This window comes from Pinus tabuliformis, chromosome 8, assembly GCF_031772625.1.
Source record: "Pinus tabuliformis cultivar Carrire ecotype Pingquan chromosome 8, CPIR1, whole genome shotgun sequence".
NCBI lineage: Eukaryota > Viridiplantae > Streptophyta > Pinopsida > Pinales > Pinaceae > Pinus > Pinus tabuliformis.
In genome coordinates, this window is record NC_142294.1 from 904,147,320 (window position 1) to 904,175,009 (window position 27,690).

General features: G+C 41.3%; 2 protein-coding genes across 4 annotated transcripts in view; both read right to left on the reverse strand.

Annotated features, from left to right (window-relative positions):
* LOC149238467 (ATP-dependent zinc metalloprotease) overlaps positions 1-27,690 on the reverse strand; it is a 216,115-nt gene that overhangs the window by 174,966 nt on the left and 13,459 nt on the right. For 2 of the 3 annotated variants that reach the window (XM_089373041.1, XM_089373038.1), the window contains exons 2-3: positions 15,132-15,191; positions 14,626-14,874 (exon numbers count right to left, since the gene is read on the reverse strand). In XM_089373041.1, the coding sequence (XP_089229167.1) occupies positions 14,626-14,874; positions 15,132-15,191 (309 nt within the window). The remainder of the gene's footprint in view (positions 1-14,625; positions 14,875-15,131; positions 15,192-27,690) is intronic. The other variant, XM_089373040.1, reaches the window with a different exon arrangement.
* On the reverse strand, positions 10,264-11,104 carry LOC149238468 (uncharacterized). The gene is made up of 2 exons (XM_089366983.1): positions 10,975-11,104; positions 10,264-10,859 (listed from the first exon to the last, which is right to left on the reverse strand). The coding sequence occupies exons 1-2, from the start codon at positions 11,100-11,102 to the stop codon at positions 10,415-10,417; spliced, it is 573 nt and encodes a 190-aa protein (XP_089223109.1). The 5' UTR covers positions 11,103-11,104; the 3' UTR covers positions 10,264-10,414.

A 27,690-nucleotide genomic window follows, 5' to 3' on the forward strand; every position in this document is an offset into this window, starting at 1 on the left:
GAATGTCCAAGTACCTTGTATGGATTATGAATACCTCCCTAGTTAAGAGGGAGTGTTGAAATATGTAACTAGGTTCAGTCTTCATAATGACATATGTAATCATGATTTTATGTATTTGATGTAAAGAGAAAAATAAAATTATTATTGTTATTCTTGAGGCATGGGTTGTTAAAATTATGCAACTGCAGTCAAATTCCACTTTGGACAGCTCACATGATGGAGATAATGATTGTATTGAATTCCTCTTTTCGAGAGGACCAAAATCGACCTAAAAATCACCTTATTTGGACAAGCAGAAGTTGGTTTTTGAATTTATTTGTTCACTCATGTATATTGGATTAGGTCAGCCCTATGCACATATTCAATTGGACAGGCCGGCCTCAACATCAAGTGGACCCTAATGAAAGCCTATAAATAGAAGAGACCTCAAGCCCATTTGGACACAATAATTAAGAACCCTCTTCTCTCTTTTGTTGTTTGGTTCGCACAGGTCTGATGGAGGAAAGCCCGCGCAAAGGGTCCGAAACTACAGGTTGAAGCTCGCACGTGCCTAGGGCTTTTGTTTCTCGGGCGCACGCTCATAACTAATCATTTTCGTCCCTAGACACTCGCACAGTATGGTAAAGGGAGCGTCCGGGAAGTCTCCGACGCTCGCACACAGTGTCTCAGAGAGCGTCCAGGAGGCTAGGGTTTCCACAGTCCAGTTTGGCCTTCACTTGGGAGCGTCTAGGTCAGTCTCACGCGCTCACATAGAGCGTCTCAGGGAGCATCCTGGACCAAAAGATGAATTATCAGTTCTCCGAAGTTTCCGCTCAGTGACAGCAGCATTCAGCAGTTGACTACAGTCAGTAACAGTGCATTATAGTCCTCAGAATCATGGTTTTCAAGTATAAGCATGTTCCGGGTCATGTCATGGATGTTATAGTTATTTTGTTACATAGATGAAAATATCAATCATTGTACTCTCTTTTGCTGAATCATTTGATGATGATCTATAAGAAGAAGAATTTGCAAGGGTTTTCCCGTAGTGGGTATTGCCCTGGTCTCCGACCAATCCTGGTGTCTCTATGTGTGCATGTTTTCCTTCTATTGTTCCTTTATGTTCCGTTGCATTGATGATGATGATATCGTTCTTTCTACATAGTTGCATATGTTCATGAATAATGATGTAAATTTGAATAATGTTATAATGTTATGGGATGAACTTAATGTGTTAATGAAGAAATACAATTATCAAAGCAAAGAACAATGTAACCCGATGAAAAATTAACATGGGTTTCATGCTCAAGGTTATTTGATTAATAGGTCAAACACCCATTGAGTGCTTCTAGGGCTTGTCTTTGAGTCGACAAGTCATAAAGAGTCTTTATCATATATGGAAAACCCTTTTGGGCATGTTACATATTGTAAATAAAGTTTATTTGAGTCAAAATTAGAATCAAAGTCCCTCCAAGACCTTGTCATAATGCTACAACAAGTTGGCCTTCAAAGGATGACAAGTCGTCCTATTAGGGCACCCAAAGAAGCCTATAAATAGGAGCACTCGGCCTCATTCAAAATACAATCATTCAAGCAACAAGAAGTTTGACAAAGAAAGGAAAGGTGACCTAAAGCTAGTGAAGGAAGAGAAGACATCCAAAACCAAGTATCCGAATTTTGAAAACTATTTTTAGGGCTGAAATTCCTCACACGTGCGAAGAAGTCTAGATACTATTTGTTGCAGCAGAGATTGAATTATTGCAGTCACAATAGGAGGCCGAAAACAAGTAAAAGAGGAACTATCTTGCCAACCAAATTACTAGAGAAGAAGCCATTGTCCAAGCGACGGAGAAAAGAGAATAAAAACACCATCTTTGTCTCACACTTGCCAACTAGGGTTTCTGCAGTGAGGGCCGAAGATCTCAGTCCTGAAGCAGCTTGCCAAAATTTTGAGGAGAAGCTGAAGTTTGAAGTGTTGCAACAAATTTGACTAGTGTTGACTTTATGGAAGAAGAGTTTATGAAAGAAGTGATTTGACTTGGTCTTAGAGGGGTCTTGGTCAAGGGTCCTACGTTTTGGAATTCATCATTTGAAGTTCTATAAGAAGAAAAGAGTTCTTGCAAGTTTTCCTCTCAAGAGGAGAGGTTTTGGCCCTGGCTGATAGCCTATATCTTGTGTCCTCTCGTCTCATTGTTCTCTATGGTGTGGTAGTTGTTTGATGATAAGAACACTAATTATAATCAAGTGAAAGAAGAAGCCAATTAAGTTAAAGTAAAACAAATCACAAGCAGTTATCAAAGTAAGAGAAATCACCTAATCTAGCTACCCTTAGATTTCTCAACGCCTAGGACCCCTTATGTGAACCCCTTGCATCAATGAGGAACCCATGACTGTCCCAATCCTTGGTGGACAATAAATTGCCCTACCCAGTGTTATGAAACTAGCTCACAAAAAGATAGAAAAGATAGATCAACGCCTTAGAAATAAGCCTCTTCAAGGGGGCAACCTCCTTTACATTACACAAATGAACAATTCTTGGATCATACAAATGACAATACCTCCTTTCTATATATAGGAGTCTAAGGGGTCATAATATAATCAGAGCCGACATAACAATAATAATGTAAGGGCACAATAATAACAATATGGGGACTACACGGGCACAACAATATAATAAGGGGGTTGTACTAATAACAATAAGGGGTTACACTAGTAGTATAGGGACCTAACATGCTCTGATACCAAATGTTATAATTCGGGGCTCTGGAAAAACCCTAGAATCCAAAGCTCCGATACCAAATGTTATGAAACCAGCTCACAAAAAGATAGAACGTATAGATCAACGCCTTAGAAATAAGCCTCTTCGAGGGGGCAACCTCCTTTACATTACACAAATGAACAATTCTTGGATCATACAAATGACAATACCTCCTTTCTATATATAGGAGTCTAAGGGGTCATAATATAATCAAAGCCGACATATCAATAATAATGTAAGGGCACAATAATAACAATAGTGGGCTTCTATGGGGCACAATAATAACAATATGGGGACTACATGGGCACAACAATATAATAAGGGGGTTGTACTAATAACAATACGGGGTTACACTAGTAGTATAGGGACCTAACACCCAGAGGGGGTATCCATTGCTATATCATTCACATCATGCTCTCATTCCCTGGAACCCCGAGCAATTAAAAGAAAGAAAAATCAATAAAAAGCAAAAGGCATATGAAGAAGGGTGGAAAAACAAAGGTTAGGGTAACTCATGTACCATGATTGCTCCCTCCTACATCTATACACCCAAGTGTGGGCCTCCCTCTTTATAGTTACCCTTGTACCATGGCATGTGGCTTGGAGCCTTCCCTGTTGCCCCACTCTATTCCATCATTATTTCATAGGACACCTACAATCTGACGGATGTACCATGGACCTATCACTCCCTTAGAGGTTGAAACCACCTAATAGGGTCCTTGATTAACCTCCTTCTTGAGCCTAGAGACACCTGTACATTCTAAAGCCCATTATGGAAGGGCATGCCACTGTGAAGTGCCCACTTGGTTCCATGATTTGTAAGCTCATTTGCTCAATTGCACTGATGAATTGCTGTACTAGAAGGTAAGGAGATGCATTGGATTTTATATGGGATTCCAATTGGGTCTTCATCTCGGGGTTTGGTCTCCCTATACGGGATCCACGAGGGTCATGATGGCACTTGTAGGGTGAGCTCTGAGAGCCATGGGCCTCCACTATAGCAGAGCAGATAGCCACGCCATGGGATCCTTCAACACCACCTATTGCTTGATCGTGTCCTAGTTATTGGATGATGATTATGAACTTGGACCACATTGCCCAGTCGGCTACACACTTGGCAGTTGATCCGGGGCCCAGATGGGGTTTTGTCTTACCTAGGGAGATAAGGGAGGGCTTGCATCATTGTTCCAGCTTGTCATGTCCCCATTTTTATTCTTCTTCATAGTACAGCCAAGGTGAATTTCCAGGACAGGGGATGGCCAAGTCAGTGGAGCAGGTTTATGTCATCAGGGGTCCCGATGGAGTTTTGAGATGTTTTTATGGGATTTGATGGCACATTCCATCATCAGTACAGTTTGCCTTTCGTTTCGTTACATTCCGACAACTTTCAAAAAATCAGTGTTATTATTGGGCATAACTTAATTAATTATGCTCGAGGTGGCATTCTGGGGATATTAATTGATGGAACACCTCAGTGTAATAGCTCGTTGGAACCAGAACGAGAAGATCCATATGATGGGACTTTCGGATGGGAGTTTCAGTGACCTGAGGAGACATGGTGGCCAATTTACCCTTTTCCCGCATTAAAAAGGAATATTTTAATTAAAATAAAAGAGGGAAAAGTGCTCCATGATTAAAATAATAATAAAATAGAAGATTCTAGAGGGGTCCATCAGATCTATAAAAGAGGAGGAGGAGGCCATTGGAGGACATCTTGGTTTTGATATTGTTTCTTGTATGAGAGGTTGAGGACCCAGTTCTCTACTCCATTGGTAGCCCCAGGACGAAAACCCTCGGGTGATATAGAGAGATTGGGCGAGCACCCATCTCCCCTTGGTGGATTCATTCAGAATCCACAGGTGTAGTGATTGTTTTTCTATTTTAGTTTGGAGACCAGAGGGTCATTCCCAGCGATTGTATTGGCATCTATCTATATATAATAAAGCTGGATTTTGGTTGCTGCATTTCTCATTGTTCCTCGTGTTGTGATTTTTAATGAGATTTTATGCAATTTATAAATTTATGGTTTGGGTTTTACATGGCAATCTTCTGGTAAATGCATGATGGTTTTATGTGAAGTGCCTGTTCCAAATTTTTCTCATTTGGGACATTACACAGCTCTTATAGATGGAGCATGGGCTTACTTGATTCAGTTGGAGACCCATGAGGCCATTCTTTGTGCCCCCACAGCCACTTGGGAGCACCACGGGTTATTTGCTAAGAGATTAAGGGTCCACCCCCTTTGTGATTGTTATTGGAACCCTACTATTCATTATTGCACATGAGGGACTTGCTTTGGCCTTCCAACAGCCCTATTAGCTATTGTTATATCATTTCAGCCCACTTGAGAGGCTTGTCATTTACTTTTGGAGCTATTTGGTGGGCTTGTCACCAAATTAGTTGTCATTTGCACATTAAAATATTAATTAAGGGCTAATTAAGCTAAATTAGACCATTGAACTTGTGAGAGGCTCATATATGTTGATGAGACATCATTTGTCATGTCCCTTCTCAAACACATTTGTAACAGGGTGTTTCCACACATTTTTGCACAATTTTGGCTAAGGGAAAGAACCCAGCATTTTCGACTTAGGAACTTAGGAGGAAATTCGACTTAATTTGGTTGTTAGTGGAAGGTGGGGGCCACTCACGTGGGAATTCGAACAAGGCCATTCGAATGGTTTGGAGCGAATTTGAAGTACTAGATGGAGGGGCCCACATGAGGCAAGGAAGGCCCACAAAGATAAAAGGAGGAGAGAGCTCTCATTTGGATTCATTCTTACACCTTGCAATCAAAATTACTTCACTGTTTGCTCTACTGTTTAGCTGAGTCAACCGGCTGTTTAGCCACGAATCTCTCAAGTGGGAGATTCAACCTCTACGTCGAGGGACCATTCGTGCCCGCCCTAGAGAGGCAGTTCCATAAGTATTTCAAGAGTTTTGGGAGTGTGTACAGCACTACCATTCAGCCACAATAGGGAGTGCGTATTTCTGGCTAGCTGGAGAATACGCAGGGGGAGTTTGGAGCTATCAGTGATAAAACATTTGTCAGGAGAGTTAGAGGATTGGGAGAGCAACAAAGGGTCAGCCTTTCTTGTGAGTTTTGGAGCCAACAGAGCCAGGATCCCAGCAGTTCAATTTACAGTTACCCGGGGCCTGCGCAGAGAGCCACCACTAGGCTCACGTGGGAGTTGGAGGAAGGAATTGTAGAGTTGGAGTTGGCCGGGAGAAGTAGGAGATCACTTGGAGGGCCATTTGAGGAGGATTGTTGGAGTTGGGAGAGCAGAGATTGACAAGATCAGTCACAGCAATAGAATTCGAAATTAGAGGAGGGCCAAGCTGTGAAAGGTCAATTTTTGAAGGTTGGAACCAAGGGAAACCCTTTCTAAGTTTTCTTGGGTTTTGGGCAAGGATCACACTCCTAATTTTATAGAACTTTATGGGCAGATCTAAGGGGTCAAACAGGGGTCCCAACTCAGCCAGCAGCTAGAGGAGTTAAGGGGAATTTGAGCCAAAATTCTGAGGTCAACATTTGGCCAATTCCTTCGTGGGTTTTTTTTGGGTTTAGGCCAACAAGCAAGGCGCTGAAATCTCATAATTTTATGAGCACAGGAAGCAGTGATTCCAACCCTTCGAAGTCAACAGACAAAGCAGTTTTCTGGGGCAGCGCAATTCAGTTTGGTGCAGCAGTTGTAGCAGCCTTCAGTTCAACATTTTCTCACATGGGTTTTGTCAAGCTTGTCCATTAGGACAAGCCCAGGTGCACCATTCCGATATATATTGTATTTTACTTGCAGAATTCTAATAATATGGCTCAGCAGTTCCTTGTTTGCAACATTTCCATGGGTGTTTAATGTGTATTTCATTTTTATATTTTGTTGCACAGTTTTATTTGCTTTATATCACTTGTATTCCTACTTAGGAACATTACATCATTTGTAGTTCCTCATCACACTTGGGATTTTCGCTAGCCTCATTAGAGGATTTCAGCCTGCAAATTTTGGAGAGAATTTGGATTTTTTTTGGATGCATTTTGATTTATGGATATATTGCTCTCTTTTTGGAGCTTCTAAATGCATTGTTGATGGATGGATATACTTCATATTGTCTAGTAAGTGCTTCCTCTTTTAGGGCTTCCTCTTTTAGCCTTGTTGAAGGTCAATTTAACCTACCATAAGCACCCATGACTCCATTCTCCCAATGGTACAAGCAATAGTCAATTTCCTTGGTGGTCACCCTTCCTTGAACCTTTTCCTTCCTCTTTTCCTATTTTCGGCCCTAACCCTGGAAGGCCAACTAAGCCCTAGCACGAATTGCATTGGAGGCATCTCCGTAGGGAGCAAATTGGTACACTACTGTGATGTCATTTCCTCCAGGTGCCCTCAAAGTTTCAAGCAATTCCCACGGCTAGTTTGAGAGAAATGTCAAGCCCTAGCTCCAAAACTGTCTTTATTGTTTACCTTCCTTGGTTAGTGGCATTTCTAGGGTCATTTGCACTTTAAAACTCAAACGAAGTTCATCTCTCATTGACCCTTCTTCTCATCTTTGCTGGACCTAATCGTATTGTTGATAATCATCTTGAACCCTAGGTTTTGCTCGGATCCCTTAAGTCTCTCTTGTAGTCCCAAACCTTTGCATGCTTGTTATCTCACAAACCCTAAGAGAGGTCCTTTCCCTTTTCTAGGAATCCTTGATCTAGGTACATTCCTTGTGTTGAATACCCTTTCACCTAGGTCTAGGCCTCTTATTAATAAGTCTTTCTTGGAGAGCCCTTCTCTTGCTTTTAAAGCAAGCAAGCCATTACTTGAGCCTCTCCTCTGAATGGGCTTTGAAAATCACATTGTACATTGCTATTGACCTCATCATTCTAATGATTTCCATCATACCGGGACTCCTCCCATCGGTGAAAGTTTGTAAAGAGCAGGGGACATTAACTCAAGTGATTGTGGGTCCTTGTCCCATTGTTTCCATTTGGACTAGTAGTTGTCCCTTATGAACCCCTCCTAGGACCCTTACTAGATTGTGTGGTAACAAGACCCATGGCTCTCAACGCCTCACCTGTGGGTGTCAATGTGTTCCTCTAAAAGAGTTGAGCCCTAGTTAAGTTGCCCAAGCCATGGTTGTGGAACCACCTAGAAATTAGACACGATATCCAATGCTAGCAACTACATCATCAGGTACATTTAATCATTTTTGCATCTAAGTGAACCAAGCTTGAAAGTAATGGGCAATTTGACACTTCAAATAAAGCTTCCCTTCCAAAATTAAGGCTTTGAACTCATAATAGTGTTACCTCCCTAGGTAGGAGTGCTAATAGACCACCCTATTAGGTGTTTCCAGCCTCTAAGGGGAAATGACATGTCCTTGGTCCACCCTTCAATTGATAGGTGTCATATGAGTAATGATGAAATAGAGGGGAGAAGACTTTGTGGCCAAATGCCATGGTCAAAGGGACTAACTATGATGGGCTCTTCATCCTGAGCTTACAGATGTGGGAAGGGAGCAATCATGGATGCATGAGTTACCAACTCAACCTTTGTTTTTCCACCCCTCTTGTGCGCCTTTTACTTTTTCTTGATGTTTCTTTGTATTGTTGCTCATACCTCAAAGGGTTAGAGCTTGCTTTGTATGATGTATAATAGTTATTACCCCTTAATGGTGAGGCATCTCATTGCCCACCAAGGGTTGGGACATGCAAGGGTTTTTTTTCATAATATGAAGAGTAACATGTGCTTAAGAACTGGATGATGACCATAATGGGTAAGGTAGAGCTCATGCTAGGCTTTTGCCCGAATGCTAATGTGTACGTCCCAACTATCTTTTGCATTTTGATCTTCTTTTGTTTTTTATTTATGGCCATCATATGATTTTTCTTGTTCTTTTAGTTGCATCAACCTCCTAGGGCTAAGTTCTAGGCCCTACCCAGGTATGGGGATGTATGGTGTAAGATCTCAGAGAACCAATGGCCAGTTAAACCCAAGGAAGGGAGGTGGAATATGGAGCTTGTAATGTAAGATGGAAAGTGGTAAGTATGGAATAGGGAGAGATGGGACTATGTTATCTCAATCGGGGTTTCCCAAGTAGTGCCCCTCCTATACCCATTGGGCCATTAGGGGAGGTCCCACTGGACTAGGATGAAAAATTAACCCCCCCATTTAAGGTGAGGGAACAAGATGACGGTCAAAACCCCTTTTCCTTCCAGGTTACCCCATAATCCATGTCAAATGCCCAAAATACAACAAGCATAAGCACCCAATTGCAAAATGAATAAAGTACCTTTTGATCGGAAGCCCACCTTCCAACATGTGCTCTTGCCAAATGGGCGAGGAAACATATGATTGATGCAGGTGGTGGAGAAATGAATGGCACATTATCATCGGCTACTAGTGGCTGTCAGGGGCTGCTGGTTGCCGACAGGAAGAGATGGGAGGGGAAAAATTCTCCTATGGGGTCAACCGTCACCCACTTTGGGTGGGTAATAGGGCCTCTTCTTCCACAACTTGACTCCTACAATGAAAGCAAACATCATGCCAACAACAAATTTTATGTTTTTGTCACAACATCCTCTACTTTTATGCAATTTATGACTTTCTTTCTGCACACCTTTACAGGCTTGCAAGTTCAAAATTACGAATAAGACTCAAATCAATGAGATTTCTTGAAAACCATTTTTGGACCTGCAACCTATTCATACAGGAGTCGTTTTTCCACAACTTGACTCCTACAAGGAAAGAAAACATCATGCCAAAAGCAACTTTTATGTTTTTGTCACAACATCCTCTACTTTTCTGCTTAATACAAAATCTTCACAAGGCCTACAAGGCTTTAACTTGCATCCTTTGGAGTTACAATGGTGTTATGAAAGGTGAAGAAAAGACCATATGTACCCCTATTGAAATGAGGGGTAACACGACCATCTTGGTTGCTCCACAACCTTGCCCCAATAGGTTTTGCTTGCAGATTTACCTTGTAAAGATTCCACAACATTGCAACCTTCACTAGTGAGTTCTGCAGCTTACTGGCATCATAGCTTGTCTACAACTACAACGCTTTTTGGACCTGCAACCTACTCGTATGGGGGCCCTTCTTCCACAACTTGACTGCTACAAGGAAAGCAAACATCATGCCAACAGCAACTTTTATGTCTTTGTCACAACATCCTCTACTTTTATGCAACTTATGACTTTCTTTCCACAGGCCTTTACAGTCTTGCAAGGTCAAAATTACGAAAGACTCAAATCAATGAGAGTTGAATATTTTAGAATTTCATTGTTTAATAATTTAATCATGTTGGGTTTTTTCAATGTTGTTAAAAGCGCGAGCGGGATTAAATCGATGCCGGGAATGAAGCGAAAAAAAATCAGAAAAAGCGGGAAAAAGCGTTTGGTACAAAAATATTCATTTTTTTTCATTTTTTTTTCATTTTTTTAATATCTAAACCATCTACAACATAAAATAAATACATTGACACATAAATATGATAAGAAAACTAATATATAAGATGTTTAATATCATTTCTAGCGCTAAAATCACACATAACATTGAATCATGTCCTGAATAGTAAGTCCTGACTCCTGAGTCCCAGCTCAGCCTCAAAATATCAACAAAAAATATGATAATGTATCTCATCATGTCCTAATGTCATAGACTCATATACAATAAAATGAAAGTCTAATCCTATTGATTTCCTCTGCCCTTCTTGCGAGAAAATGTCACAGCTTTCTCTTTCCCTCTAGATGTAGATGCTGGTGCCTGTGCTGGTGGAAATGGCAATGGAGTCTGATGTGCTCTAGAAGCTGAAGAACTAGAAGTATGAGCTACAGGAGGTAGACCACGTCCTCTACTGGTCCTAGTGGTAGCCTGGGTAGGCGGTGTCACCTCCTCCTCCTGCTCCTCCTCCTCCACCTGCTCCTCCTCCTCCTCCTCCTCCCCCTCATCCTGCACTAACCAATCATCAGTAGAATCCATGAGAGGCCTCTCGGCCTCAACCCTCCATGCAGCAGTGGTGTCAATCCCATCCAATGAGATGGCATCCACATCAGGTGTCCTCTCAAGTTGCCTCACCCACAATCGAAGATTGTAGTAGACGTAGACCATGTCATTAAGTCGCTGGGACTCCAACCTGTACAAAGATCATGAAATAATAATTAATAATTAATATTATAAAAAAAATATTGTTTAATGAATTCAAAAATTTATTTGGAAATTTGCAATATTTTAAATGTTTAAGTGTTAACCTGTTGCGCTTCTTGTTGTGTATTTTTTCAAATACACTCCAGTTGCGCTCACATCCTGAGGAGCTGCATGTTTGGCTGAGGATGCGTATGGCAAGCTTTTGCAAAAGGGGTACTCTGCCACCATACATCTTCCACCATGCATCTACAACAAAATTACAAATATAAATAAACATAAGAAAAAAATGGAATTTGAAGAAACAATGAAATTTGAAACAAAGTTACAAACTAAAAAATACCTGGCATTTTAATCGTCCTATCAGTGACAGCCATCTCAAAACCAAATGTGCCACCTACCATCTTATATGTCTCAATTTGTTTAGAGATCTCTATACGTTGTTCTGGAGATCGCACCATCTTCTGGACACAGGATAAGAATCCATCCATGATCTCACCATCAAAATCAAACCCACATGCATAAGAAAATGCAGGGTTCAGGAAAAGCCCAACAGCATGAATGGGACGATGGAGTGTGTTGTTCCATCGCTCATCAATCACTCCCCATAGAAGGAGTTGTTTCTGAAACCCATCATCTCCCTTATCATCATAGTAGGCCGGAATGGCTTCTTTGGCCCTGTCCATGGCTTCATACAAATAGCCCATTGCGGGCTTCTCACCATCAACCAACCGAAGAACCTTTACCAAAGGTTCAGTAACCGCGCACACCTCCTGCACTCCTGCCCAGAAGTCTTCCTGGTATGAAACTAGTCTGCATACGGCCTCTCCTTCTGGTTTGCGGCTCATTGGCAAAGCACGCCACTCCTCTAAAAGAAACATTCTCTTCACATCCCACATAGAATTCAAGAGGGATTGAAGAGATATGAAACTCGTGGCAAACCGTGTAATGGCGGGGCGCACCAACTCTTTGTTGTTGGTGCATTTTCTCATCAAGCTAAGCACAGATGCATGATTATATATAAATTTTGTGATGTTTTTTGATGAGTCAACAATATCTTTGACAAAGGGAATTTTCCCTATGTCCTCTAACATCAAATCAATACAATGGGCAGCACAAGGTGTCCAAAATAAAGTAGGATGCCTGTCCATCAGCATTCTACCAGCAGCAACATAATTTGCAGCACTGTCCGTTATGACTTGGACAACATGTTGTTCACCCACCTCCAAAATAAACACATCCAACAAATCACATAAAGTTTTTGCATCTTTGATTTGATGAGATGCATCAACAGATTTGATAAACATAGTCCCCTTGGGACAACTAACCAAGAATTTTATAAGGGTTCTCCCCTTTTGGTCAGTCCAACCATCTGACATAACAGTGCATCCTGTTTGTGCCCATGATGCCCTAAAATCCTCCAATCTTTGGGTGCAGTCACGCTTTTCATCTTGAAGAAGCCGGCCTCTGAAATCATGATAAGAAGGGATTTTGTACCCAGGGCCAACACTGGCAATAGCATCAACAGTAGGTTGGAAAAATGGATTATTCCTTACAATGCTGAAAGGAATATCACTCCAGAGGAGAAATTTTGTCATCAACCTGTCAGCTTGTTCTTTTTCAGTTCTTTTTAGCATTGAACCGATAGATGGTTGTGAACCAGGTGTGGTTCGAGGAACAAAAAATGATAATGCAGCTACCAGATTGACTGATGCTGCAGTAGAACCAGTGCCACTTGGCCCACTTCCTTCAGCTGACCTTTTTAGTTGCCTTTTGAGTTCTTCTTTGGCCTCTCTAGTGTGCTCTAATTCTCCCAATGCTCTCATGGCTCTTTGGATAATTCAGGATTTGTATTTATACAGGGCCCCACATCATGTCCAGGGATTTGTGCAAGGTGAAACTTCAACCTGTACACCCCCCGCGTATCTCCTTTCCACACAACTTGCAATTCAAGTTTTGTCTATCATTCGGAGCATGAGGTTCACCATATTCCCAGAAAGGATCCAATTTCCTTGGCATGTTTGTTTTTGAATTTTGAATTTGAAAACCTATGGGAAAATATTAAATAAGGATTAGGAAATAGGAATTTAGGATTACAATTTAGCATTTACAAAATTTAAATTACAAGTTACAAATTTCCAGAATCCAAAGTTCCAAACCCAAGTTACCCAACCAAATGGCAAATGCCAAAAACAATGAAAAAACATAAACAATGTTTAAAAAAAATGAAAAAAAAAATAAAAAATTGGTTCCCATAGTCATACCAATTTACCCATCCCAAATCAATGAAAAAATACAAAAAATTCTTTAAAAACAATGAAAACAAAAGGAAAATGGTGCCCATATGAAGTTTCCCCACAAAAAACAATGAAAAACAAAGTTTTTAAAGAAGGAAAACAAAAAAAAATTAATCTACATACCGTTTTTATGGTGAAATTGGTGGTCTCCTCTTGAATTTGTCCTACAAGCACTTAGATTTGCTCACAAACCCTCCAGCTCCTTTCTCCAACACCTTCTCCTCCTTCCGCGCGCGCCCACTGTCCAAATGACCCAAAAAAAAATCCAAATTTTCATTATAAATCGCGCTGCCACGGACCCCCACGCTTTTTTTACGAAAAAAGCGCACTTTTTTCGAAAAAGCGCGCTTTTAACAACACTGGGTTTTTTTCTTTTTTTTCTTTTTTTTTTTCAAGCTAGGCTGGGGTCAGCCCCAATGTTGGATGGAAGAACGATCTGCCCACCAGTGGGATGCTATCACCAGGATAGTGTGAAGCTTGGTAGAGCTTGGACGCCCCTTGGGATAGTTTAATTCCCCCAAAGGTGCCTCCCATCCTCAACCCCTTCTCATGAGATTTGAACCTCTGACCTGATAGGGGACTAAACCTCACACAAACTAATTGGTCTACACCTCATGGGTTAATTTAATCAGTGGTTATTTCACCTGATAGTGTAAGGTGTATTAAGTTCTTTGTGAAGCCTTTTAAGAACACTTTCTAAAGCCGACACATAGACTCCCAAATTTATCATTCATTTTTTTATCAATATGGAAGATTAGATTTGAGGGCACTAAAAGGAATTTGGGTAGTACTTAATTGATGATTTAGCAATTCAGGTATATTCTCAGTTCCATCTTAGAAAGTACATTGTCTATGTTGACGTAAGGGCCAATCAGAGATGCTTTCTCCCCATGCTTTGTTGGGGATGGAAAGTAATGATATTAATAGCCTTAGACGTTGTACTCCATATTTTGGTCTAAACCTTTTTCAAAACAAAAAGCTGATATTAAAACATTTTCATATAAAACTTGTAAACAGCCATACAAATGCACTGATGCCTTATCTCCAACAGTGTCTAGATTAACCATTGGTAAAGTCTAATTCATATTGAGCAAAACCTGTCCACTAAAGTAGTGAATAGATTTTAGGCAGGTGATGTAATCCCTTCCCAGTTGAAAGGTGCAATCTCCTCAAAGAATGCTAAACCTACACTAGTATCAGGAAGTTCCAGTTCCAAGAGATCTTGCATGTGGACTTCAGTTTTCCTTGTTTTGTACATGGAAATGACACATTTGAGCCTTGCTTTCAAAAAATAACTAATGTTATGAACTGTCACATCCTGAATTACATTAACCCAGGAGGTTATTTATTAATTTGTTAAAATAGCACCAGCTGCACCTTGCTTTTGCACAATACAATGTTACACCTAGATTTCAGGAATAAAGATATGCGAAAACAAAAAATTCCAGAAATGTCAAATACCTGTAAGAATGTGCCCTGCTTCATGAACAAGAACACGCCGCCTGTAAGGAGGCCAGAGACTCAAGACTTGACCAAGACCAGCACCACCCAGGTAAACTGAATCCAAAAGCCCTAGGCCCAATATAATTGCTAACTTTGGTCTAAAGTCTATCCCATTATCCGCCAAGAATGAAAATCCAGCCAATGAAGCCAACAAAATAGGAACAGAGCTTCCAGAAAGACCCCATTTTTTGGGTGAAAGATTAGATGCTGTAGATGTAAAACAAAAGGACTAAGTAAACAAACAGTCACAAATACAGGTTAAAAATATTAAACAGACTAATGCATGTGATGACCGCCCAAAGTAATCAAAGCAACCAACATCATACATCAAAGTTTCTACTCCAAAATATAGTCCAATATTTATATATTGTATAACTGACACAACAAGATCACTAAATCTCATCATCGAGAAAATAATAATTTTACTACTTAGAAATCTGAATGGAAGATTTTTTTTTCTTTACCTTCTAATCCAGTTAAAGCCTTCAGATCTGCAGGCGTCACATTTCTTGGACCTTCTGCAACTGTAGAGATAGAGATAAAATCTCTAAGATCTTTCAACATCCAGGCACCAAATCCGCAAGTTGCACTATAAAATGTTTTACATGAAATTGTGTAATGTTTGTATGATATTTATTATTTATATTATATTAAGTATGAATCCCTAAAGTTACAAAAGGTATCCCCAGTCAAATTCCTCTCTATCTACATAACCCCTAGAAAGAACTCATGAGACCTGCAGATGATGACCCAAGCAAGTTTAGAAAGAAAAAAGTGCAATATTGTATATTCATTGTAGTCCTAGAAAAAACTATCAAGCACATCAGACTAATCTACCAGAGCTTCTCAAACAACACACTACCTTGGCCCTTTACTTTCTCCTTTTTTTATTTCCTTTCAAATAAGGCTGAAAAAGAAGAAATTAGAGGGAGGTAGTGCAAAAGAAGAAGAAAAACCACAGTAAATGAAATTGTCCATTAGATTGTTGAACCCATTCTTGATTCATGTGCACATAAAAATTAACTTTTAAATATACATGCAGCATTATTCTGTGTCAATTATGCAAAGACCATAACTAAATGACGTTTTAACCAGATCCTGTAGTTCAATAGAAGACAAATATTCAGTAATTACAGTATCAAAACACCATTGCAGTATATGCATCTCTTAAGCTAGCTTTTGGGTGCAAGTCCCTGAGTTAATGTGATTGCATCCTCCTCCCTTGCCTTAATACTAACATCAGTGCTGGTTTCAATTTCATGCTTTCTAGGCCATCTTTTGTGAAAATTCGGTGACCCCGAATCACTACTGCAGCAAACTGATATTACTTCTACTTTTTAATCCATGCAAGTTATTTACTGTGTTCTACTGTAAATATCGAAGTAAATACAACTGCAGCCTTCACGACTTTAAATAATAGGTGGAAACAAGAATCTGAGCAAAAAAGATATAACACGCAAGTGACACCGTTATTTTTGGACCAATGTCCCTGGAAAAACCCAATGTGGGAAAATCGGTGCAGCAGTTGAGGGTTTGTATTATTAAGCAGTAATTTCTGAGTACAATTCTTCGGATGCCCAAACTGGCAATCCTATACAGAGATCTAACTGGACAAAAAGTAGTGAGATGATCTCACCCTGTCACTGGAAGATCTGGCACTGATCTGTGTTGGAGATGAGCCTTTGCACTGCCTCCGTGCAGCATTGCGTCACACCCACGCAGTCACTGCGTCACTGTTGTTGGGACTGTGTTGCACCTCCTCTGATCCTCTACTGGCTGGAAACTTCGGCCCTCTATCCTCTAGGTCTCACACCCCGGCTCCAGCACTTGATCCTGATTGTTCCTCAATAGAATTTCGGACTCCCTCTGAAGCTTTGCGCTGCCACAGCGTAGCTCTGTGTGGCCCTATGTCAGCCTCTCTGGACATCTTTCTGCCCTCTCTGCCTTGTACTCTCCGGATCAGGAAAAATTCCTCCAAGAAATTATCTTTGCCCTTCACTACAAGAAATCACTTCGATCTATTCTTCGGCAACTGTTGCTCTACTGTCTTGAGAAATCGATCTCCTGATCTCTCACTCGATGTATCTTCCAAATGCCCATCAAGCCTTTTCTTATAATATTCTCGTTGAGTAACCAATGACCCATATTAGATTCTAATCAATGGATCAAATCATTTTGGCTTGATCCTTGTCTTCTTCTAGAAGTTTCACCCATGGTTGGATATATTCTGATACATGTAAGTACAATTTAATGCTATTCTTTCTTTCTATTTTTGTCACATACATTGTTGCTGGGATTTCGCTATACTAGGGCTTATTTGTTGCATCTCTTTATGCGAAGTTGTGGAAATTTTGTTTCTAGATAGTGAATGCTTCATGTATGGGCCATGTATAATGAATGAATGTTCCTAGGGATGTTTCATTACTAAAATTCATCTTGATAAGCCATCTATCTTGCAAAACGAAGTATAAAGTCTTTGAAGTTGCTTTTGTTGCTGCCCTAGTGCCAAGCGAAGTTGTCTTTGAGGCCTCCTTGACCTAGAAAATTCAAAATTCCATAGTCATAATTCTACCTAACTCCAATCTCCCCAAAGTATTAGGCACTGGTCCACCCTAAGGTGATCACCTTAAACCTTTTTCATCCTACTGCCTCTCCTATTCTAGCCATATCCCATTATGTCCCCTAGGGCATCATTTATCTTGCAAACTTCCCATCAAAAAAAATCGATCTCTTGGCCCCTACTGCATTGGTGTGTCTCCTAGGTGCCCTCCAATTTTGAAGAAATTCCAACAGTGGGATTTTGAGATATATCAAGCCCTAGCCTCGAGATCAAATTTTGCCCTTGGTTTCCTTAGGCTAGTAGCCTCATTGGGACCCTCACATTGTCTTGCATTAAAAAATCTTTCTTTGGTCCATTTTCTCCCTCCAGAATAGGTCAAGCATACCATTGGTTGCTAAACCCTACCCCTTGACCTACCCCCCGGTCCACTTGGTCCCGTGTGGTCCCATACACTATTAAAGGTAATCCTTCAAGGATCACTTGGAATCCAGGCTTTCACAAGAATTTCAAGACCTGGGAACCTCCATTATAAGATATATACCCTAAACCTAGACCTTGAAGTTCCCCTAGAGCGGTAACATTTATGGCGTCGCTGTCGGGGAGGAAGAAGGTCTCCCTACCTATTGAATCATTGAGGAACTGACTTATTGACAACATCTTGTAATATTCCTCTAGCGACTCTGCAAACATCCTCCTTAGAATGGATGACCTTGAAACCATCACCTATCATCATAGAAAGGATGAAGGACCTCACACTCCATTCTTTGATAAAAGGATTAATAGATTGAAACAAAAGCACAAGTTCTTCACTCCTCTCAACCTTTCAAAAATGATTGGGGCCCTATTTAGTTCTTTACCTGAAGATCCTGATAGACCTAAGTTCACTGGAGAGAAAGATCCCCAACAACATCTTTTAAAGTTTGAGTACCAAACATGTGATGAATCTTACAATGAATGCAGTCGTATGATTGCCTTTGCCACAACCTTAATAGGAAAGGCCCAGGTATGGTACCTCTCCCTTCCCCCGTCCTCCATCTCCTCATGGGAAGGGTTTGTTGAAGCATTCGAAAAAGGGTGGTACCATAAAAAAGACGTTGTCCAACTATACAAGGGTCTCCTATCCACAAAGAAGGGTAATAATGAATCCATTGTCGAATTCAACCACAGGTTTAACATGATTATGCATTCTATTCCCCAAGAATTAGCTCCTCTACAAGAGGTGGCCTTAGCTGCCTACTTCAACACTTTCACAGGGAAATTGGCCTTTGATTCTAGGAACAAGAAACCCACTAGTCTCTTCCAAGCTCAAAATATCGTGTTTGATCTGGATCAAGCCATGAGGCAAACTTCCATCAACATGTTACAAGTTGAAGAAGACAACTCATCTGATGATGAAGATTTTTGCCTTACCAAAAGGGACCCATTACCCAAAGATAAAGGAAGAACAAAGAAGGGCCACAAAAAGGAGCCCCCTGATCTTGCCATAAGAATCCCTCTAAGGTTGGCCTTGAATATGAGTGATCCCTTTTACATTGCTTTTGGAATAAACGGTCACACCTTGAGAAATTGTATTCTAAATTCTGGTAGCCCCATTAACATCATGTCCTCAAGCATTATGAGGAAACTTGGACTTAAGCTCTCAAAAGAATGTTCCACTAAGATGATCCTAAACTGTGATGAGCTTAAAGTATGTGGAGTAGTGGAAGGAGTAAGGGCCTTTTTCATACATATCCAGAAAAATAATTCTCCATCAACATAGTCATAGTCGAAATGAGCCCTGCATGGGGGATGATTGTGTCTAAGCAATTGATTGAAAATCTAAACTTGTCCATTAGCGAAGATAGCTCCATTATATACCTCCCTTGGAAGGAAAACTCCTATGTATCTATTCCTAGACATGTATTTTTTGCCCCCATGATCGCATCCTCCCAAGACATTGATAATGATTTAGAGGAAGAAAATGATAAAATTGGGGGGTGGAGAATTTTCAAAAACAAGCACACCAACACTCTGCCCCCTCCTGGACTGTGGGTGATGTATTTCGATGGAGCACACTCTAAATCTGGGGCAGGGGCAGGCATTGTAATCATCTCCCCATCTGAAGAACATTTACTATTTTCCCTAAGACTCCAATTCACTTGCACCAACAATATTGCCAAATATGAGGCCCTATTATTAGGACTTGAAGCAGCCAAGTCAAGAAAAATTCAACGGCTACTCATAATAGGAGACTCCGACCTAGTGATCTCGCAAGTAAGGGGCACCTTTGATACAAAAGACGAAAAGTTGAAGCCTTATAGAGAAAGAATCGTTCATATGATCAAGGACTTTGAGGAACTATCTTTTCGAGCTCTAGATCGACGCCTGAATGACATGGCCAATGCCCTAGCTATAGCTGCATCTACTTCCTCAATCATTCCTAATGATGTTTCAAAAAAAGGAAAGTGTATAATCGACACAATCCATAGACCCTATGTCCCTGATTATGAAGACCATTGGCTCATATTTGAAAATGATCAAGACATAAACAACTTCCTTCAAGACCACGAAGGCCCTCTCAGGAGAGATAAGGATATAATCAATGAACAACATTTTGATAGGAATGATATCAACATAACCAAGCATGAGGACCAAGAACCACCTGATACATTGGACCTCAACCTAGGATCCGAAACTTCCCCTCAAATTATCAAAATTGGAAGAAATCTATCCAAAGAAGAAAGAGATGAGCTCGAGAAACTATTAAGAGAATTCAAAGATGTCTTTGCTTGGTCCTACGATGATTTAAAAGCCTATAGCCCCAAAGTCATTCAACACACCATTCCTCTCAAAGAAGGGGTGAAACCTGTCAAACAAAAGTTGAGGCGAATAAATCCCAAGCTTGCTCCCCTGGTCAAAGAGGAACTCCAAAAAATGGTTGACACAGGAATTATCGCTCCCATACGACACTCATCTTGGATTTCCAACCCTATGATCACTCGCAAGAAGACTGGTAACATTAGGATGTGTATTGACTTTAGGGATCTAAATCGTGGTTGCTTGAAAGATAATTACCCTTTGCCTAACATGGAGAACCTCCTACAAAGAATAACTGGGTCTCAAATGTTGTCATTTTTGGATGGTTTCTCCGAATACAATCAAGTCATTGTGAAAGAAGAGGATCGCCTGAAAACCGCCTTCACTACGCCATGGGGAACATACATGTACCTTAGGATGCCCTTTGGTCTCCTCAATGTTGGGTCTACCTTTCAAAGGGCCATGGATTTTGCTTTCAGGGACCTCATTGGAAAGATCATGGAAATTTATCAAGATGACTTGATCGTTGCTTCCAAAGAGAGAAAAGACCATTGCAAACACCTGAGGAAGGTATTCGAGAAATGTAGACAATACAACATATCTCTCAACCCCAAGAAGTCGATCTTTGGTGTCGACAAAGGTAAATTGCTTGGGCATGTGGTCTCCAAGGATGGGATTAGTATTGACCCTGAAAGGATCCAAGCAATCAAGGATATCCCTCCTCCCAAAGACCAAAATGCTATAAGATCCTTCTTCAGTAAGATCAATTTTGTGAGAAGGTTTATACCGAACTTTGTCGAGATTGTTAAGCCCATGAATGACCTCCTAAAAAAGGATACTCCCTACATATGGAATCATACAATAGATAGAGCCTTCAAAGAAATCAAAGAAAGAATTGCCTCCGCTCCCGTCCTAGTTAGCCCTAACTACGCCAAGGATTTTATCATCTATTCCTTTGCCTCTAAAGATACTATCGCAGGCATACTTATGCAAAAGGATGATGAAGGGAACGAAAGGCCCATAGCCTTCATGAGAAAACCATTGCGTGACGCAAAGATAAGATACACAATCACTGAAAAACAAGCATATGCTCTTGTCAAATCTGTCAAATATTTTAGGGCTTATATTGGGTATAACAAAGTGTATGCATATGTCCCATATCCTGTTGTGAAAGATGTATTGTCACAAACCGACTGCCTTGGATCTAGGGGAAATGGGTATCTAAAATGCAAGAATATGACCTCGACATCCGTCCAAAGAAAGTCATCAAGGGACAAGGTCTTGCTGAAATGCTGACTGAAAGCAACAATGAGGCCATTAAGGAAGGAGAGGAAGAGCAATTATGTGCCACTACTATCGAGCTTGAAGAGGATGAATGGTATAAGGATATTGTTTATTACTTACGCAACTTGTCTACCCCTCCTCACCTACTTGACCACAAGAGGAGAGCCTTGAGATTAAAAGCATCTAAGTTCTGCCTTACCCAAGATGGACTTGGATGGATGAGTCCTGATGGGGTAATCCTCAGATGTGTTAGTAGGGAAGAGTTTGAAAAACTGATGAAGGAGTTCCATGTTGGGTTTTGTGGGGGACATTATGTTGCCCGAACTATCTACCGGCCCACCATCTTCTCTAATACCTTGAATTTTGTAAAACAATGCCAACCATGTCAATTCTTCGCTGGAAAACAACATCTGGTTGCCATGCCCTTAGAAAATGTGGTGGTAGATGATTTGGATTTTATTGGTGAATTCAAAGATAACTCAAGCCATGGATATAAGTGGATTCTCACGGCAACTGACTATTTCACTAAATGGGTTGAAGCCATACCAACCAAGAAAGCAACTGATCAAGTGGTTATGGATTTCCTTGAGGACAAAATTATTACCAGGTTCAGCGTTCCTACCAAAATCGTGACCGACAATGCGAAAGATTTTGACTCCATGGCTCTCACATCCCTGTGTAACAAATATGGTATAATATTGTCACATTCATCTAACTACTATCCTCAAGGGAATGGCCAAGCCAAAACAAGCAATAAAAACCTCATAAAAATTATCAAAAGGACCATTGGGATAGCAAGATCAAATATGCCCTCTGGGCTGATCGAACAATAGTGAAAGCATCTACTGGATTCAGCCCATTCCAACTAGTATACGGGTTTGAAGCCAAGCTACCTATGCAACTCCAGTTTCCCACCCTCGAGTGTCTAAAAGCTTTCCCCGATCAACAAGATGCTATACAATCCTGTATTGATCAAATCATTGAAAGCGATGAAAATAGAAGAAAAGCCCTTGACCAGCTTGCCCGTAGTCATAATAAAATGAAAACAGCTTTCAACAAGCACACGCAAGCAGGACCTTTAAACCTGGTGACCTTGTGCTCTTATGGGACAAAAGAAGGGAGAAACCTGGTATGCACAAGAAATGGGACAACCTATGGGTAGGCCCATTCAAGATAGTTGACATGGCAGGGATAAATTCATACCATTTAGAGACCCTTGAAGGAGAATTTGTTCCCCTTCCCGTGAATGGGCAACTCCTAAAGGAGTATTTCCCCAAGGGCACTTGATATTGTATCTTATGCATGTTAAAGTAGGATGCATTGCATACTAATTTTTGCATTAGAACTAATGTCATATGATATTTCTCATGATAGACTAGCTACATTTAGATTAAAAATTGCATTTGAAAGTTTATTTTACAAGTTGATTTTACGGCCTAACATTAAGCATGTGCGATCATGAAACGCAGCGAAAGCATGTTGCCCCGTGTTTTTCATCCATTATATGTGCAGGTAACAGGTCTGTGATGACCAAGAGACTGTTGGAATTCTCGTGACCTCCAGTTTGAGTAGCTTTGCCCACTTTTTCAAGAGATCACGACACAGTTGGAGCCAAATGTTACCCACCATTTTGTGGGTGATATCCCTAAGAGAAAATTTTCTCCAAGATGGTCCTCAGTCGACAGCCCCTTGCAGCCACCAACTAGCTTGTTGTGACATTTCTCCGCCACGTGAGCTAGCCATGTGATCCCTCACCCATCTATCATGATCATATGTTTGAAGGTGGGCCTCCCGAACCTAACGGTATGCCTTGTCATTTGGTAATTGAGTATTGTTGTTTGCTTGTCATGGACACTTTTGGGCATGGACTAATGAGGGGATTCGGCGGAAAGAGTGGGCTAGGTTCGTGCTTCTATCCCCTAGACCTCTTTTGGATGTTACCCTTGGATCTTAGACCCGTGGGATATCCTTTACTAACCATTTGGTTTTAGGATGGTACAACATGGGAAACCCCGATTTTGGTCGCATGGTCCTGCTTCCCTATCCACATATATCACTCTCCTTCCATTCATTATAACCCCATTCATCATCTTTCCTATCTGGGTCCACATTTCTTCATTGGGTCCACACAGGGTTAGCCTCCCCTTGCCCACACATTGAGTCGGGCTTGGAACGATGCCACGGATGTTGATGCAGCTGAAAAGAAAAAGTAAAAGCATAATTGGCCACATTCAATAGGAAAATGTACCACAAGATGCAAAAAATTGTCAGGACAAACATATTTAGCATGTGGACAAAAGCCAATGCATGAGCTCTACCCCATACCCATGGCCATCACCCTGGTTCCATAGGCACTAGATGAGCCACCTTTACCATTCAAGAACCCATGATTGTCCCAACCCCTAGTGGGCAATGAACCGCCCTACCTTAAAGGGGGTATCCACTGATATACCTTTCACATCATGCTCTTATCCTTTGAGCCCCAAGCAATTAATCAAAGAAAATTCATAAAAGGCAAAAGGCATGTAGAGAAGGGTGGAAAAATCAAGGTCGGGGCACCTCATGCACCACAATTGCTCCCTCCTGTACATTATGTACCCAACTGTGGGCTTCCCTTTTACTAGCTACCCTTGTACCTCAACATGTACCCCAAGATTGCCCCTTTGTTAATTTTAGGTATGTTCTATGCTAGAGCAATTTATTTAATTTCTTTTCCATATTAGCAATCACATCAGCATAAAGTAAACTGCAAATAGAACATAAATATAAATCGCAGAAGACAAGCCAAGACAAGAGGACACAAGATGTGGCGCAAGCCAGGGACAAACCCCACAATGCGTGGGGAAACCCTTGATAAATTCCTCTTTTATGTTCTTCAAAGTTCAGCAGAGAAAGAGAGAGAGAGAGATAATACATTTACAACAGAAGTCAACACTTTGACTTGCATAGATCATTTCGTATAATGATGAGATCAGTTGAAGACAGTCTACTTCAACTGATTCTCCGAGGTGACTCCTTCACCTATCATCGTGCTGCATCTCATCCATTTGTTGCACCTGACCGTGTAGCACCATAATGCTGCATCATACATTATCACGCTGTTCATGATCTCATACATCGCGCTACCCATGAGCTACCCATGCTCCATGCATCATTGTGCTGCCCATGCACATGATTACATTTACCATAATGCTCATGATCTCATACATCATGCATCATGTTGCTCATACTACTTCCCATCATGCTGCTCATAATACCCTTCTGTTGCTTCATTATGAAAGTCATATACATATCAGCCTTAGCTGCTTGCTATGGCTTGCAGCCTAGCAAAGCAGCTAGGCTATCCTCCACGCAGTCCCATTATTTGCTTAACACTGTCTATATGACCAGCGTTCTTCATAACCATGCTGGACTGCAATCATGACTGAAGTAGATTATATATTATATGGTTGCTCTCATAATATATATGATCGTTCCATACATCATGAAGCATATATACATATGACTGTGTCTAGGTGACTATGTTCCATACAGCGTATGATGACTGCGTTCCATACATCATTGCGTCCCATGATTGCTGCGGCCATATATCATATGACCTGCATGATATATCACCATGACTACCCAGCGTATTGACTGTCCAGTGTTTCTAGCGTATACCTGTACGTGGATTCCAGAAATGAAACCCGAGTTCTGTTCCTCTAACCTGCGGGCTTCATATATATATTAGCTGTGGCTAACAGCGTTCCATATATAATGTCCTTCCATTATAGCGTATAACTGTACGTGGATTTCGAAGAGCGTATTATATATGACTGCGTGTTCTTCCATTGATACTGCGTAAGGCTTCCTTGCTGTGCTAGGGTTTCTTTCCTAAACAACATATATTGCCCAACGTATATATGTGTCTTCATAACTAGTGTATTAAGCACTGTGGCTAGATTTGGGGTTTTCATGCTGTTCATAGTTGCGTATGTATCCCTTGAATGTTGTGCGTATATCTTCATAGCGTTTAGGGGATTTACGTGACTGTGCGTATATCGTGATATAGTCATGACAGCGAACGTATATATATTCTTCATTGTTGTACATATAGATGACAGCGTATAAGTTCCTGCGGAACAGCGTCAAGATTGTACTGCGGCTCTTCCAACGGAGCAGATATGTTGACTGTCTTGTGTAATGACTGTCTCCATGCGTATGACTTGTCTCCATGCTCAGCGTAGGATAATGGCATCATCTTGCGGCTAGGGCTCCTTCTAAGCCAGCGTATTCTCTTGGTTCTCTCCTTCTCCAAAAACCCAAGACGTGGAGAGGAGATCACCTCAAGAATACATGTCCCAAATGACTACAAGTCCTCACCAATTTATACTAAAACGTGGATGATGAATAGACACGTCTATTTGGCTTCTTGAGCCGACGTAAGAGCTGGTCGGCTTGATAATAATTACATAATCAAAATAAATTCATATCTCCATAAATACTTATCGGAACCGGATGATCTTTGGATCAATCCTACACCTCTCGACGAGAGGGATCCAATAAAAATATTAGTTGCCATAAATAAGCTGACCCACAAGGAGTTTGGCCCTAGTTGCCAATTTAACACTCCCTCTCAACTAGGGAGAACTCCATCCGTTGATCTATATGTCTGACTGTACTATCTTTGTCATAAGTGCCCTGCACTGCTCAGCTCAGCTCAGCTTGCTCTGCTAGCTCTGCTCTGCTCTGCTCAGCTCTGTTGAACTATGAAGAAGAATTGATCGAGAATGTCTCATACCATTCTCCACTGACCTGAAGTCAGTCTCAGAGTGCGTACCACTGATCCCAGACCAGTCTCAACCGACCCAAAGTCAGCATCATAGTGGGTACTACTCCTACCACTAGTCCCAGACCAGTATCGCAGGCTCAGAGGGTGTACCACTGGTCCCAGACCAGTCTCAACCGACCCAAAGTCAGCGTCATAGTGGGTATTATTCCTACCACTGATCACAGACCAGTATTGCAGGCTCAAAGAGTGTACCACTGGTCCCAGACCAGTCTCAACCGACCCAAAGTCAGCGTCACAGTATGTACCACTCTCACTGGTCCCAGACTAGTCCTACACTGACACAAAGTCAGTCTCAGAGTATGTACCACTGGTCCCAGACCAGTCTCAACTGACCCGAAGTCAGCGTCATAATATGGTACAACTCCTACCATTGGTCCCAGACCAGTATCATTGATCCCAGATCAATGGAGGTCATCCTAGTGTTACAACGATGCGTCCATCGGTACTACTATGGTCCCTAACTTCATTTCCATGCTCATTGATCAGATAAGAGGTACTTCCCATGAGTCCCAGACTGCATGGGTAGGATGCCTCGACAGGAGAACTAATCAATCATGTCCTCACAGGAGAACACATCAATCCTGCTACAATCGCCATGGAAAACACATTAATCCAGGCCTCACAGGAGAACACATCAATCCTGCTACAATCGCCACGGAGAACACATCAATCCAAGCCTCACAGGAGAACACATCAATCCTGCTACAATCGCCATGGAGTACACATCAATCCAGGCCTCACAGGAGAACTAATCATCCTGTGTAGAACACATCAATATAGGCCTCACAGAAGAACTAATCATCCTGTGTAGAACACATCAATCCAGGCCTCACAGGAGAACTAATCATGCTGCTACACAAGAGAGCGAATCATCTTGTTCCACAAGAGAGCGAATCATCTTGTCCCACAAGAGAGCGAATCATCTTGTCCCAGTGCGCACCACCAAGGGAGGGTGAGTCACCCTGTGGTCATATGTTGCTCCAGTAAGAACCGCAAGCCCCCCAGAGCTCCCAGAGCTCAATGTATGCAACATGCAAGACCCTTTTACAAAAGGTCCCTTGATGACTCCAAGTCGTTCGGGAAAATCACAAATTTGATCTTTCCCCGGGGCTCTGACCAGGTGTATTGACCTGTACATCATCTTAATGCGATGGAGCCTCCTTGCTTATCGACTTACCATATCCTAGCTGATGTTTATCTGCTGGAGCAATCAACAAATATGGGATTCCTCAATAATCAAATCCCACCTCTGTTTGTTAAAGAGAATCACAGTGGTATGTGATCAAACAGCTCACTGAAGAGCTTCCCCAACCAGGCAGCTTCATACTCGATCATACTCGTAGATATGTATCCGATCTCGACGGTACTTATAACAACCGATTTCTGCTTCTGCTCATCCACGATATCGAAGCAGAATCTAAAGAGAACCAGCACTGAGAAGTGCTCTAGTAATCCTCCACACTACCTGCCTAATCATCATTCAAATAATCATGCAGTTTCATATTTCCGGCAGTGTATCTCAATCCATGAGAGATTGTGTCCTGAAGACATC